The following is a 15,850-nucleotide window of genomic DNA, read 5'->3' on the forward strand; positions in this document are numbered from 1 at the left end:
TAGATAAAAATTTCTCTTGTTTTTGAATCCCAATGATCATATTCGGACAAATAAGGTAAACATTGAATTGAATGATTCTTCTTGAACATTGCTAAATTGGATTTGATTTTTCCCCAGTTGATCAATCCCAAACATACCGAATAATTTTTTTGGGCCCAAAATGAATTGGATTATGTTAAGTGTTCCAATAATAATGATAATAAGTTTTGGTCAATTTAGATTGAGAAACATCATCGAAATAGATTCAGTGCAATTCGAAATCAAATGACATTGTTTACATTTATGTATTTTTTTTGCCTTTATAAATAATTTACAATACTTGGTTTGTTTTGTCGTTTTTTCTCCTAATGTAATAATATTCGATAATTGATGAACAAAACAATCCAAAATTGAAGAAATTCTCCATACAATTAAACAAAACATTGACAAATTTGACATTAATTTGTCGAATATTTTTCCCAATTCGAACAAAGTAAACAACAACAACAAAAAAAATCAAAGATGAAAATCATTTTTATTTATCGATAAGGGGATGATAATTGAAAATTTGAATACAAAATTATTTATAGATATTTATATAGAAATAAAAGAAAAATCCAGAGAGTGAAAAAAAGAAAAACGATAGATTTATAATCACAATTTTTTTTTAAACTTGAAAATTACAAAAATGGAATTCATTTACAAATTAAATCGAAAGTTCTAAAGTTATGTGAATGTTATAATTATTAAATTTTCGATAATTTCATTTCATTTTTTTTTTTGGACATGAATGAATAATTTATGACATTTTTTTTTCATTTACATTTTACATTTTGTTCGATTTAGTTGGTGTATTCATTTGTCCAACGGAAACAGGAACATTACCGGCTGCTGTATGCATTAAATTAGTATTACCTGCTGTTGCTGTTTGTACAGCTCCTGGTGATGATGATGTTTGACCAACCACATTACCTCCATTACCATTTGGACCACCACCCATTACTTGTGATTGTTGTGATGATTGTGGTTCTTTTTCAATATTTTTCAATAATTGATTTAGCCAACTTTTTGTACCACGATCATTATTCAAACAAGTTGCAAATGTATTCGATCTAAGATGATCAGGTAAGCAATGACGTAATGCTTCACGTGCACGTGGATTATCCGATAAACGAAGATAACAACGAATAACATGTTTTAACAAACGTGCCGATTGATCTTTAGCCAATGCAACAACCATTTTACCAAGAATCATGGCAACATGTGAAAAACGATCATATGTTTGACAGATATAATTCAATCCAGTTTCATCAAGAAGAATTTTCTGCAAAATAAATGTTGCAACAGTTTTGATAATTCAGTTCCAGATTCCATAATACGCAAACATAATGGTATGATTTCAGTTTTAAGCAAAAAATTAATAACTTCTTTTTCATCAGTTTTAACCAATGCACCAATAACACCCAATGATGTCAATCGAAGATATTCGAATGGACGTGTTTTCGATGATGTGTTCATATTAAGAAATGGATACAAAAATAATGGTATATTAGCCTGAAGAAAAGCGCCACGAGTTTGTGCATGTGATGCAACACATTGAAGCAATGCAAGTGCATTACAAACACGATTCGATTGATGTGCATTCAATGTAGGCGGATGAATGGTTGGATAAACCGAAATGATTTCCTTCAATAATGCAGCCATGGCACCAAATGAATTGTAAAGTAAAACAGCAAGATCTTCAACATTTTCACGTTTTCGAGATAATTCCATTAAAGCATGTTCTCGTGTTTCATAATTAAGTAGATCACCAATCAATTGTAAAATACGTTCAGTTTCGGCAGATTGTACACCACTAGTTGGCATTATTGTTAATGGTGTATTAAGGCCGGAAGATACCGGTGTAGAACCAGTCGATGATACAGCAGTCGTAGATGTAACAGCAGTAGAAACTGGAACACCAGAATTACCAACAGGATTCAATGATAATTGGGATACATGTACAGTTGCAGCATTCATCATAGCAATCGATTGATTTGATTGTGATGTTGATGATGAAACATTTGATGACAGCATTGTTTATTCTACCTGACAAGAATATACCGAAAAAACCGAAATAAAGAAAATTACAGAAATATTGTATTCCGAACACACAAAACCTACCTTTGGTTATTTAGAAAAAAAAATTAAACAATGAGATCGATTAACATAAAATAAAAATTGAAATAGAAATTCAATTGGATAACAATGACTTTGCAGTAAAATTAAAAAAAAAAAGAATGATGAGAATTTTTTCAACAAAAAAAAAATTTTACAAACTAAAAAAAACCGAACACGAAAAAACGATGAGACAGAAAAATCGAGAGAAGAAAAAAAAATTCGAAACGTTCATATAGGACGAACCAAAAAAAAAAAAATTGCGCATGTTATTAATGGATTTATTTTTTTAGAAAAATGATTTCATCAACAAAAAACAAATGAAAAAAAAAAATTTCGATTAAAAACAAAAAAATCTTTTTCATCATCTAATTTATCATTTCGACATTTTTTCTACCACATCTGATTCAATCATATTAATTGATAATTGTGTTATCTTACTTCGTCAACAAACGAAAAAAAAACGAATCCAATTCGTATACAAATGTAAAACGATCGATGTGTACATCTAGAACTTGATTATAAAAAATTTTGTAATAATTTCTCCTTATTTTTTATAATTGAATTGGATTGATTTCAGGAATGAAACGTGTTAAAAAAAATGTTATGAAAATAGAATTAAATCAGCTGTTTTAAAGAGGGTTTGTAAAACGACTAAACAAAACAAAACAACGATTGTGATCAGTGAATTTATTTATTCAAAGACGAGCCAAAAAAACAAAATCCGAATAAACAAAAACAGAACATTCTTTAATTTGTGTGTTTGTTTTTGTTTTTCATTCCAAACAATTGTTTGACTTTGTCATTAGTCTTATTTTTGTTCATTCTTTCTTTTAACCTCCACACCGTGTGTACTGTGTGACACGTGTTTAAAACAAAGTGTGAAAATAAAATGGATTTTTTTTTTAAAAAAGTTTTCTTCTAATTGAAATTTTTATTTCTAAGAAAAACGGATTAAAAATTTGAAAGTAATCTTTTAAAAAAAATGTTGGAAAGTTTTGCTGCCTGGATTCTAAACACCTATATTGGTGATTATTTTGGAAATGTCAATACACATCAGCTTCGTATGTCATTGAAAAATGGTATGGGTTTTTTTTTCTTGATAACCTAGATGATTTATGATGATGATTTTTTTTTCAATTTCCGTATTTCAATTTATTTTGTCATCCTTTTCCCCCACCTCACAAAAAAATTTAGGCGAAATTGAACTCGAACATCTTCCATTAAAACGTGATCTAATAAGATATCTAGGTTTACCATTGGAAGCAAATACTGGTTGGTTGTTTGATTTTTCTCTTCTATTTCACAGTATTTCAATTTAAAACTTTTTTTTTCTTCTCAAATTCAAATTAAAAATGCAAAGGTTTTATTGGAAAAATTTCGATAAAATTTCCAAGCTGGAGTTCATTTACATCCGAACCATTAGTTATTACTATTGAAGATTTATTTCTGATTGTAAAGCCGATTACAAATTTTTCAGTATGTTTTTTTACCCTTTTACTTTTTATTTTCCGATTTCTAATCAACTAATTATAAATGTTTCGTTTTTTTCTGTAAAAAAAACTATATAAATAAATAAAGTATAATGAAGAAGAGGAAAAACGTTCACAACAAGAATTTAAAATATCACAATTAGATATGATGGAACAACGTTGGAAAGCATTACATGATGATGATCTAACTGAACCAAATTCATATTATTCATCATCATATTCATCATGGCTTAATTATGGTTCATCATTAATTAATAATGTTTTAATGAATATTCATTTAAAAATATCATCAATACATATACGTTATGAAGATTATTCAACAATATCTGGTTGTACATTTGCAACCGGTATTGTTATACGTAGTTTAACAATTTGTTCAACAGATGAAAATTGGCAACCAAAATTTGTTACTGGACAAAATTTTAATAATGATAATAATTTTCTATTCAAATTAATTGATCTTGAATCATTTGCCTGTTATTTTGATGTAGAAACATTATTATTTAGTGAATTTGATTTTGATATTATGGTTGATTATATGCGAAAAACATTAGATCGAAATTTAAATCATAAAAATATTGAAACTGAACATGATTATATGATTGCACCGGTTAATGGAAAATGTTATCTAAAAAGAAATTGTTCAGAAATGTCATTGAAATCATGTAAACAACCAAGAACTGTAATTGATGTACAATTAGAATGTGTACCAATTATGATGACAGCTATACAATATAAACATCTATTAGATTGGAGTATTGCATTTCAAACACATAAAACATTATGGCGTTATCGTAAATGGCGACCAATGATTAATACAATACAGAAAAAATCTGATGAACAACAACAAGATAATGATGATGATGATGAAGATGTCGAAGACGAAGAAATTTCAATTCGTTATGAATTTAAACCGAAAACATGGTGGCATTTTGCAGTGAACGCAAATCTTGAAGATTATCGTCAAAGACGACAACGTTTTAATTGGCATTTTATTCTTCAACGTGCACGTGATATTGTTGGCTATCATAATGCCTATTTATGTTATCTAATCTATCCGGAATCATTTTCACGTGATTTACGTTGTTTAAAAGAACGTGTTGAAAATGAATTTACATTAGATGAATTATGTTCAATTCGTGAAATTGTATTCTGGCGTGCCAATCAAATTCTAAAAAAACAATTGAATCCTACACAAGATCATAATGAAAATGAAACGATAACAGAACAATCACAAACATCTAGTGGTTATTGGTTTTTACCATTTAATGTTTTATCAAATCTTTACTATAGTAATTATAGTTCAAATGATACGGATCAAAAATCATCTACAAATGCCAATGAAGAATCTGAACAACAAAATAATGATTTTCATTCGGATAAACATTCTAATCCACCACTAACATCATCATCATTAAATCTATCATCAACAATAACTGAAGATATATTTATAACACGTGATGCTATTTATTGTCAATTTAATTTTCAGATACATAATTCATCATTTCAATTGATGGCATTCAATAATCTTACAACAACAACAACAACGACAACAGATCGAACGGATATTTCAGAATCACCAGATGAACAAAATTCACAATCTTTTTTTCAAAATAAACAACAACAACAACAACAAGGAAATTTAATATTAGAATTTGAATTTAATCAGATGAAAATCGGTATCGATATTACAAATCCAAATGCTTATGCTTGTAGTTGTCATAATCGTGATTATAATAATGGTAATCATAATTGTAATGGAAAACAACTTATTCTTGCAGTAACTGATCATCATAATCATCATCAACAACAACAACCGAAAAATATTTATCTAACACAAAATGAATTAAATCAATTACAATTAGATCTGAATTTTGAATGTCAAAATTTAAATCTAACATTATTACGTACGGATGATAGTATATCGACAATAATAACGGAAAATTCAAATTCAATGCAAAAATTAGCAACAGCTATATTTATTGGTTGTGGTTGGCAATTTCGTTTTAGTTCAGATATGTTATCTATTGATGGACGTATGGATTCATTAGAATTATTAGATCTTATAACAGCACCTAACGTTAATCGTCATCGTCGTGTATTATCAATTGGAAAAACTATCGATGATAATGATAATGATTCAACAATAATTAGTAATAATAGTGAAGCAGAAACAACAACATCAATTCCAGTTGAAAAAGCATTAATGTTTTCATTATCAAGACATATGAATGAAAATATTCTTCGTTTGAATATTGAAATGGCATCATTTTGTTATGTACATTCAAGTATATTGGTATATGAACTTTCATTATGTAGAAAATGTTTTAGTGATGTACTTGAAGCATATTTTTCACGTGCATTTAAAGAACGTTTTCGTGCTGCAACTACTGAAGTTTTACGTGGAATAGTACCCGATACTACTGCTACTGCTGATTCGATGGCCGAACAATTGAATGATGTTCAATCGACAACATCACCAACACCGCCACCAACATCGATACGAACAATATCATCATCATCGAAATTATCATTATTTAAAATGCAAACAAAATCTACAAATCGTAAAACAAAATTAAAATCCAAAAATCAATCAATGGCAAATCCATTTGTTGATAATTTTAAATTGAATGTTTTTATTCGTTCACCGGTTATAATATGTCCAATTTCACCATCAAGTCATGAAGTTGTTGTATTTCATCTTGGTCATATGTTACTTAATAATCATAATCATTCGACCGATATAATACGTTCGGTTGGTCGTGAAATGATTGTTTGGAAACCGGCAAAACAAAGGCAACGAAAATTCGGTACAGCCGGTAATCAATTACCATTATTAACATCATCACAAAATTCATCATCATCATCAGCAACAACAACAACAACAACATCAAGTTCAAATAATTCATATAATGCTGAAATTCGTGATCTAAGTGTATATTCATTGGATTGTTCAAAAAATATTGAAAAATTTGCTCAACATTCATCATCGAATCGATCGAATGATTCAAAAATTCGACAACCTGAACTTACTATACCTGTGGATAAACTTTATTACTGTGATATGTTTGGTGTACCAATTCTACAAAAAACTGTTATCGAAATTGTACTTGAACGTAAAATTCTTTTTTCATCGATGAATGATTCTATGACATCGTCAACAACAACAACAACAACATCATCATCATCATTTGTAACCACTAATGCTACTGGTAAAAAATCATCCGATTCTGTCAATATAGTTGATGGACTTAATCTAATAAGTTCGGTTAATAGTATTGATCCATTAGTATTACCGAAAAAATTTTCCATTCGTCAACATTTTTGTTCCGATCAATTGCCCGCATTTTCAAATGATTTAGGTGTACGACATAAAAATAGTAAAAATATGTCTACAGCAAAACCAGAAATGGTTCTTTCCATTGAAATTTCCGCCATTGATGTACGATTTTCCTATACAGATTTATTAGTTTTCTGGCATATTCTTAATACATTAACTTCGATTGAACAGCCAATATCATCGATTCATTCATCGACATTAGATCAGAATAATTCTAGTTTGAATACAACAGTAAAACCAAATTATAATGATGATAATGATGATGAAATGATGGAAATGTTACAGCAAATAACATTATCTAGTTCAGGATTGAATGCTGAAGAATTTCGAAGTCGATTAAACAATTTAATTGATTTGGGTTTTAATCCACGTGAAAGTCTTCGTGCTTTAGCCTTAAAAAATGGTGATATTATTGAAGCAGCTTATATGCTTTCAAGTCCAACAACAACAACAACAACAAATGATGAACAAAATCGTGATGATCAAATAAATCAAAATTCTGATACAGATAATCATTCACAATGTACATCGGATGTATCGGCTGCTACAACCACTGATGTAGCAATGATAAATTCTACAAATATTATAACTTTACAAAATGATATCAATAAAAATGATAATAGAAGAAAAAATCCAAATCGATCAAGATCATCAAATTTATTATTATCAATATTATCGGTGATTGAAGTAAAAATTTCCAATGGTTCTATTCGAATTATTGATGATTGTAATCAACTTGATTTACCATTACTTGAATTAGGTGTTACCGATTTTCGTTTAATGCAATATTATACTAGATCAATTGAAGCACATGCACAAACAAATTTTTATTGTGATTATTATAATTCACATTTATCCGGTTGGGAACCATTTATTGAAAATTGTCAGGTTGCATTTTCCTGGAAACATCATGAACCACGTTGTCATTTAAAATCAATGTTAAATACAGCAGCAATTGCATCAACTAATCGTATACCTGTTGCACGGCAAAAATTAGCAATCAAAATTGAGATAAGAAAAATGTTCAATATGAACATTTCACGTACATTATTAGATTTGATTGAAAAAGTTCATCGAGCATGGCGTCAAGATATTGAACATTTTATGTCATTACCATCGGATCGTCGTACATTTCGACATCGTCAACCATTCATACCGTTTGCATTGAAAAATGATACCGGTACTGATTTACATATGTATTTATCGAATTCAAGAAAAATGTTCTCCACAGAAAAAGCAGCCGATCTTATTACACCTTGTGATCTTAAACCGATTCTTGATGTTCAGGCTGATCATATTGTTTATTTTGATTGTGTTGATCTATTACAATCATCATCATCATCATCGAAACAAAATTCCAGTCATAAACATCGACAGAATTTATTACCAACACGATCATTATCATCATCAACGGCAACTATTTCACAATTGAAAATCTTTGTAAAAGTTGATGGTTGGCAGGAAACATTTCCATTATCTATTGAACGGGAAGGAACATTCATACGACATGTCATATCGGAACGATATACAAATCAATCGGCTATATTAGTGTTTGAAATTCAATTACAATCGACAGCAATTAAATTGATTACTGTTCGATCATCATTATTGATTACTAATCGTACAACCAAAATGGTTGAATTAAAATTTGTCAATACAGCAATGTCTGATGTACGTACATCATATATGATTGCACCACATGGAATATTTCCTGTTCCATTAGATTTGTTATATGCAAGAATTCAATTAAGACCATGTGATCTTGGTATTGGTACCTGTTCAACATATGTAAATTGGAATCATGTACGAAAATTTGGTGAATTAGATTGTTCATTACAGATTTGTACACCAATCACTCATACACAACATGGATCATATTCAAAATCACAAGCATATGTTGTATCCGTATTAGTTGAACGTAATTCTATTGGTGCATTAATTGAATCAAGAAATATTTTTCGTCAATCAAATCAATCATCGAATGCTAGTATGATGATGATGCCAAAAATTTCACCATTAGTTACATTACCATCACATACAATAACATTATTACCACCATTACAATTGGCTAATCGTCTTCCATATGAATTACGATTTAAAATTATTAATAATCCAAATTCAAATGGACAATCATTATCTTCATCAACATCTAGTCAATTATTATCATCATCAACTGGAACAATAAAATCTGGTGATGATTATTCTGTACATTATATTTCACCATTAGAATCATTCAGTATTGAATTTCAAATGGAACATTTTCCTCGATGTCGACCATTACATATTGAACCGGGTGCTATAAAAAATTTCGAAACTCATATCGATATGTATGATGCTCGTAATCGTTTATTAATACTTAATGCACATATAGCCGTACAAACTGGTTGTCCAAAACCATCGAATGCAATGACTATAACTATTTATGCACCATATTGGATTGTTAATCGTAGTGGTTTACCGCTTGTTTTTGCACAAGATGGTGGTACAAATCAAATTGCTGAGGCTGCCGGTCAATATGAAGAACATGAACGTGCACGATCAATATCACCGTTATTGTTTAGTTTTGCCGATCCAGATTCATCACATTATTGTATAATGCGTTTAGGACGAATGTTACCACATATGTCACCACGTTGGTGTAATCTATTCTGTCTTGAAAAGGGTACATTTTATCGTCGTTTAAGAGTTACTGAATATTCACAACAGGATAGTATACCACAGGAAAAAATCTATGAATTTGGTATAGATATTCGACAAGGTCGTGATCGTTATAATCAAACAAAAATCGTTACTATTGCACCAAGATTTCAGATTGAAAATTTAACAAGTTTTAAATTAGAATTTGCACAAAAATGTTTTGTCCAACCGTCGTCAGATGTTTCGGGTCAATCATTATATGGAAATAATTTTGATCAAACAAATACATTTTCACCATCATTAATGTCAAGTCCAATCAAAAGTGGTACAAATAGTCATCGAAATTCTTTTAGTCGTCGTTTAAGTACACAAAGTAATAATGAATCAGTGGAAAAATCACAGATAATTTCAGCATTACCTAAATCAAATATGCCATTCCATTGGCCAGCAACGGATCGACCAAAATTATTATGCGTACGAATAGCATCATTAATTGGTTGTTTATGGTCCGGTTGTTTTGATGTTGGTTCAGAACCATCGGTTTCATTTCAGCTAAATATTCGTGATGATTCGGGACGATCAAATTTTATACGTGTAGAAATTTTATTACAAAATGCAACATATTTTATTGTATTTACTGATGCAAATAGTTTACCACCACCAATTCGTGTGGAAAATTTTTCACAAGTGGCTATAGAATTTTATCAAATTGGTTGTTCATATCATCGTACAATTGTACGGCCAAATTCATCCGTACCATATGCATTGGATGAACCAACACAGCCACCACATTTAACTGTTTGTGCACCGGGTGGTTCATCATCAACATATGATCTTAATTCATTTGCACCGGGCAATACATTAACCTATGATAATTTCTATTATTTAGCATTTGAAGAAACATTTACATCAGCAACAACAAATGTTGGTGTACCATTTACTGGTTATTATATGGATGATGATACTGAACAATTAATGTATATGATGATGGCTGGACCGGATTTATCATTTGTTGAACATGATGTTGGTTCAAAAATGCTTGTGTTAGATGTACCTGATTATGATCTATCAAATTGTCCAATACCGGATACATATCAAATTGGTATTGAAAATGATCGACCAAAACCAGTGTTTCTTGGCCGAAAAGAACGAGCTAAACGAAGTCAATTATGGCGTCTAGATCAACTTAATCATTTGATTCATGAAGGATCATCACCACCATCCGAACCACCAGGATTTCAAGATTTAGGTTTTGCTGAAGTAAAATTTCCAACAACAATTTCTTCATCAACATTAATGGTTTTAGATGTAATGGATGATGAAATTGATAATCTAATATCGAATGCAGCTTTTATTTCGATACCATTAGCTGTTCGTAAATTAAATCCACAACGTTCATCAACACAAACATGGCATTTTACTGAAGATGGTCGTTTACGATGTTTAAAATATTGGAATATGTTTGTTCAACCTGTTGTTACAAATACATCGACCATATTAAACGATATATTTCAAACCGGTACAATGGCTGTAATAGCATTAGGGCCAACTGAATCAATGATTAAAACTGTTATTCCACGACAACAAGCAATGATTAAACAAAAAATGCGAAAAGGATCTGGTGTTTTGAATGTATCGATATTGGCCGATGGTCCTAGTCGAGTATTACGTATTAAAGATAATCAATTGACAGCAAATGGTCGACAATTAAATTTAGTACCATTTAATCGTTCAGATAATTCAAATAATAGTAATGGTGGTGGTGGTGGTGGTACATTTGGTACAGCACAACTTAATGAATTATTAACAAATACAATGGCCGAACAAAGTTTTCTAATACGTTTGCTGAATAAAACTGAATTAGAATTACAGTTACAGATTGATTCGGTTGGCATATCGATTATATCAAAAATGAATGAAGAAATTATATTTTTATTTATGAAAAAAATTATATTAGAATTACTATGTAATCCGGCTGAATGTCGTTTAAATTGTGTTGTCGAAGATTTTCAGGTTTGTTTTGTTTTTTACTATTTATAAATAAGTTTTGATTATTCTGATTGATTGATTGATTGATAGGTCGACAATCAACTATTTGATTCGGAAAAAGAAGTTGTATTATATGTGACAAATCTGGATAATCAACAACAACAACAACAGCAATCAGATCAGGAACAACAACAATCATCACGTTCAATATCGATTACAACGACAGCAGGACAACAACGTAACAACAATATAGCTGAACGTCCAGCAATAACATTTAATTTACATAAATTATTTATACCGAATGTTGAGATTAATGTTTTTAAGGTAAGTGATTTTTGTCTTTGTTTGTTTTGATGTGTCTTTCGTGTCTAATATATTATCTGTTGAATTTCTTTTTTTTTCTTTCCAAAAATAAAAATTCAAACAGAGTCTACAGATTAGCATAAATGATTTGGTGTTGAATATTGAAGAATTAGTTTTATTAAAATTATTGGAATTCATTCAATATGATCCAGTTGATTCGGAAATGGATGAAATTAGTTCATCAACATCGATTATAAATAATGGATCGGCAGCTGCAATTGCTGCTGCTGCTACTGCTCATTCAACAGCAACAAATCCATCATTATTATATCATACATCTGGAAATGTTGTATCCAGTTCATTATCACGTTCGGCACAATATTTTTTTGCCTTTTTATTGATACAACTTCGTCGTGTAAAACTATCGGTATTTACATCAACATCTACTATTGGTCATTGTCTTAATGAATTGAAAAAGAAAGCTGGCATAAAATTGATACGATTCGAAGAAGCATTAATACAATTGAAACCATTTCATAAAGTTTATAGTTTAATGACTAGACGTTTTTTACAGGATTCAATACATGAACATTATCGAAGTGAATTACGAAGTCAAGCAGCAAAAATTCTTGGAACAGTAGATTTTCTGGGCAATCCTGTTGGTTTTATCAATAATGTTATTGAAGGTTTAAATGAATTCTATTCGGATGGTAGTATTCGTGGATTGATTATGAATGTTACGCATGGAATATCGGATTCAACGGCTAAAGTTACATCGGTTTTATCCGAATCATTGGGATTTGTTACGATGGATGATCGACATCAAGAAATTCGTAGAAAAATTAAACAACAAACCGGTGGTATTGGTGGTCAACGATCACATTTAGTTGTCGGTGCATTCGGTTTAGCACATGGTATTCTAGGTGGTATTACATCGGTAATAACACAAACCTATGATGGTATCGTTAATCATGGAGGTGTAACTGGTTTTTTATCCGGTTTAAGTAAAGGTGTTCTTGGTACATTTACTAAACCAGCTGTTGGAATGTTAGATTTTGCTTCGGGTGCTGCTACAGCTGTACGTGATTCAAGTCGTAAAGCATGTTTCGGTATAAATGGTAGACAAGTAAGACGTGTACGTTTACCACGTACATTAACTATTGATGGTCGATTAACAAGATATCAATCACAACAATCACAATGGCAATCAAGATTTTATAATACAACTGATTTTGGTACACAACGTGAATATGGTGAACAATTTGTACATGTATTTCCATTATCGGATCGTCATTTTGTTTTATTAACAACTGAACGGCTTTATTTTTTTCATGCACCAATACGTAAATGTCAATTACCATCAGAAGAAGTATGGGATGATGGTAATGATGATGGTGAATTTCGTAATCAACAAGATTTAATTTTAATGAATTGTCCAATACAACAGCTACAAATATTACCATTAGATTCATTTTATGAATGTAATCATCATCGTATGATGTTACATGATGGTGAATTTTTTCTTAAAACACAGTCTTGTTGTACAGATTTAACATCGATGATTGGAACACAATTAGAATTGGATCATTTAAATGAATCATTATCATCATCATCATCAACAACAACCACAACAACAAAAACGGCAATCATTTGTCATTTTATTGAATTTCGTCAAACACCAACAAAATCAATGTCGAATCGTATGTCACCTGTACATGGTATTCCACAACAACAACTTCATCAACAATCAACATCACAATCTTCTTCTGTACGACGAAATTCTAATCAAGAAGATTATTATTTTCATAAAAGACAAAATTTTGAATATCCATCACATATAAATCCATGCTATGTTTATTGTGATTCACCACAAATGTTACAACGTATTATACAACTTGTTGATGAAGCTAAACATTTACAAGAGGAACGAAAATTTGAAGTATCAAATCTTCGGATCTAGATTTCAAAGAAAGAGAAGATGAATTTTTTTCCCTTAATTAACAATTTATGTTTAAATCTGAAAAAATTTATTTTTATTTTTTTTTTGTTCCTCACTTACCAATTATTAGTTATTTCTTGCTTTTGTTTGTTTGTTTGTTAATTTCATGTTTTAGAGAGAATATATGGAACCATATCATTTCATTTTTTGTTGTTGTTAATGGTTTGATGTCTTCAATCATTATCATTATTGTTTCATTAATATTTATTAGAATTTTTTTTTCATTGAGAAAACAAAGAAAAACATTAAATAAATGAAAAATTTCAGAAGTAAACTTACAGTAAATGTTTGTCGCGGGTAAAAGTTGAAAAATTTTCATTTTTCCTGTTTTGTTTTTTCTCTTCCGTTTGTTGTTTTTTTTTGCACTGTCAACAATGGAATTTTCAATGGTTCACCATCATCATCATTCATCAAGTTATCTTTTTTTTCGTTGTTGTTGAAAATTGTTGATGATCTGATTCGAGGCCATCATACACACAAACACACACAGGTGTCACATTTACATTCGAATCGAATCTTTTTTTTTCATTCGAATCATTATCATCATCATCATCATCATCATCATCATAATGGATCCATTCAAAAATGATGTAAAAGGTGATGATAATCATCATCATCATTCATTATCTTTCCTTCTTTATTCAAACCGAAACAGGTGAAAAGAAACTGATTTATTCAAAAAAAAAAAGTTTGTGGCTATGTAATTTTTCATCATGATGATTATGGATGATGATAATGATGAACCACAATGAAACAAAATTGTAGGTGTGGTGTTTGTTTGTTTGTTTGCTCAAATATCGGATATTATCATTTCCGTTAAATTTAAGCATCAATTTTGTTGTTGTTTATCGATCTTTTTTGATTGATATAAGATTAGATTGATGTTTTTTTTTCGATACAATGATTAATGGGATGTATTTTGGGCGTAATAATGACGATGATGATGATGATGATCAATATTGATCAATTCGATCCAGATTAGTATGGAAAAAAACGATTCGAATCGGCTATTTTTATCCATCTCTGAGTGTATTGTGGATCTCGTTGTTGTTGTTGTACATCCTTTACCACCACCACAACTTTTTCTTTTTGAAGATTTTCATTTTCATTTATTTATTTTAAATTTAGCATCGCGTTTTTTTTAAATAAATAAAAAAAAAGATAAAGAAATTTGTTCCAAATATGGAACATTAATGATGTGATTATATCATTAAATTCAATTTGCAATTTCAATTTATCTTTACTTTCCTCTTCTCTTTCAATCTGTTGAATAAATTGAAAGTTATTTGAATTGAATATAGTAGTTCCGCGATTACTGATATAGAAAATTAATTTTCTTCTTTAAAAAATGCTTATCATAAAACTTGCGGTAGGGCAAAAAAATCTTCCATTTTCAATCAATCATCCAAAAATCATTAGATCATCAGTTGTTTTTTTTAGTCATTACCGGTGATGATATATATGATCTTTTGATCGATTAGTTTTCCATCGATTAGTTTTCCATCGATTGTTGATGGTAAACAATCAATCGGTTTTGTTCTATTCTAAAAATAAATACGAAAACAATACAATCAATCAATCAATCAGAAGAAGAAAAAAACCACGAATACGTTTCGGCGTGATATATTATTATTGAATCGATCAAATGATGTTAATTCTGTCGACAACCTGTTGATCATTAAGAGAAAAAAAAACTTTGTCCTCGACCAGAACAGATGAAGAAAAAAAAACAATAAATTCACCACCAATGATTGATGAATTTTGAACATTTCCGAAAAAACAAAAATTAACCTTTTCTTTTTTTTGCATAAAATTCGTAAATCCAGGTAATAATCCAGATTTAAAAAAAAAAAACTGCTACAACAATTGATGGATCCTGATAAGAAATAGCAGCATATTTTTTTTTTGTTGCTGTGGATATCTCTCACTATAATCTATGCTACTATAACAATT

At 29.9% G+C, this 15,850-nt stretch overlaps 2 protein-coding genes across 2 annotated transcripts; one reads left to right on the plus strand and one right to left on the minus strand.

Moving 5' to 3' along the window:
• Positions 1 to 495: 495 nt before the first annotated feature.
• Positions 496 to 2,309, minus strand: LOC113791061 (CCR4-NOT transcription complex subunit 9-like). Its single transcript, XM_027340782.2, is given in 3 exon segments — positions 496 to 1,332; positions 1,335 to 2,063; positions 2,143 to 2,309. Coding segments are annotated over 2 exon segments (1,248 nt in total). The 5' UTR covers positions 2,056 to 2,063; positions 2,143 to 2,309; the 3' UTR covers positions 496 to 805.
• Positions 2,310 to 2,981: 672 nt separating this feature from the next.
• On the plus strand, positions 2,982 to 14,171 carry LOC113791020 (uncharacterized). The gene is made up of 6 exons (XM_027340737.2): positions 2,982 to 3,218; positions 3,334 to 3,411; positions 3,500 to 3,615; positions 3,718 to 11,619; positions 11,686 to 11,919; positions 12,023 to 14,171. The coding sequence occupies exons 1-6, from the start codon at positions 3,122 to 3,124 to the stop codon at positions 13,856 to 13,858; spliced, it is 10,263 nt and encodes a 3,420-aa protein (XP_027196538.2). The 5' UTR covers positions 2,982 to 3,121; the 3' UTR covers positions 13,859 to 14,171.
• Positions 14,172 to 15,850: the final 1,679 nt, after the last annotated feature.

Source organism: Dermatophagoides pteronyssinus, unplaced genomic scaffold (assembly GCF_027571235.1).
Source record: "Dermatophagoides pteronyssinus isolate colony J.1.1.1.1 unplaced genomic scaffold, Derpt_VIB-CSIC_2022.12 sq0012, whole genome shotgun sequence".
NCBI lineage: Eukaryota > Metazoa > Arthropoda > Arachnida > Sarcoptiformes > Pyroglyphidae > Dermatophagoides > Dermatophagoides pteronyssinus.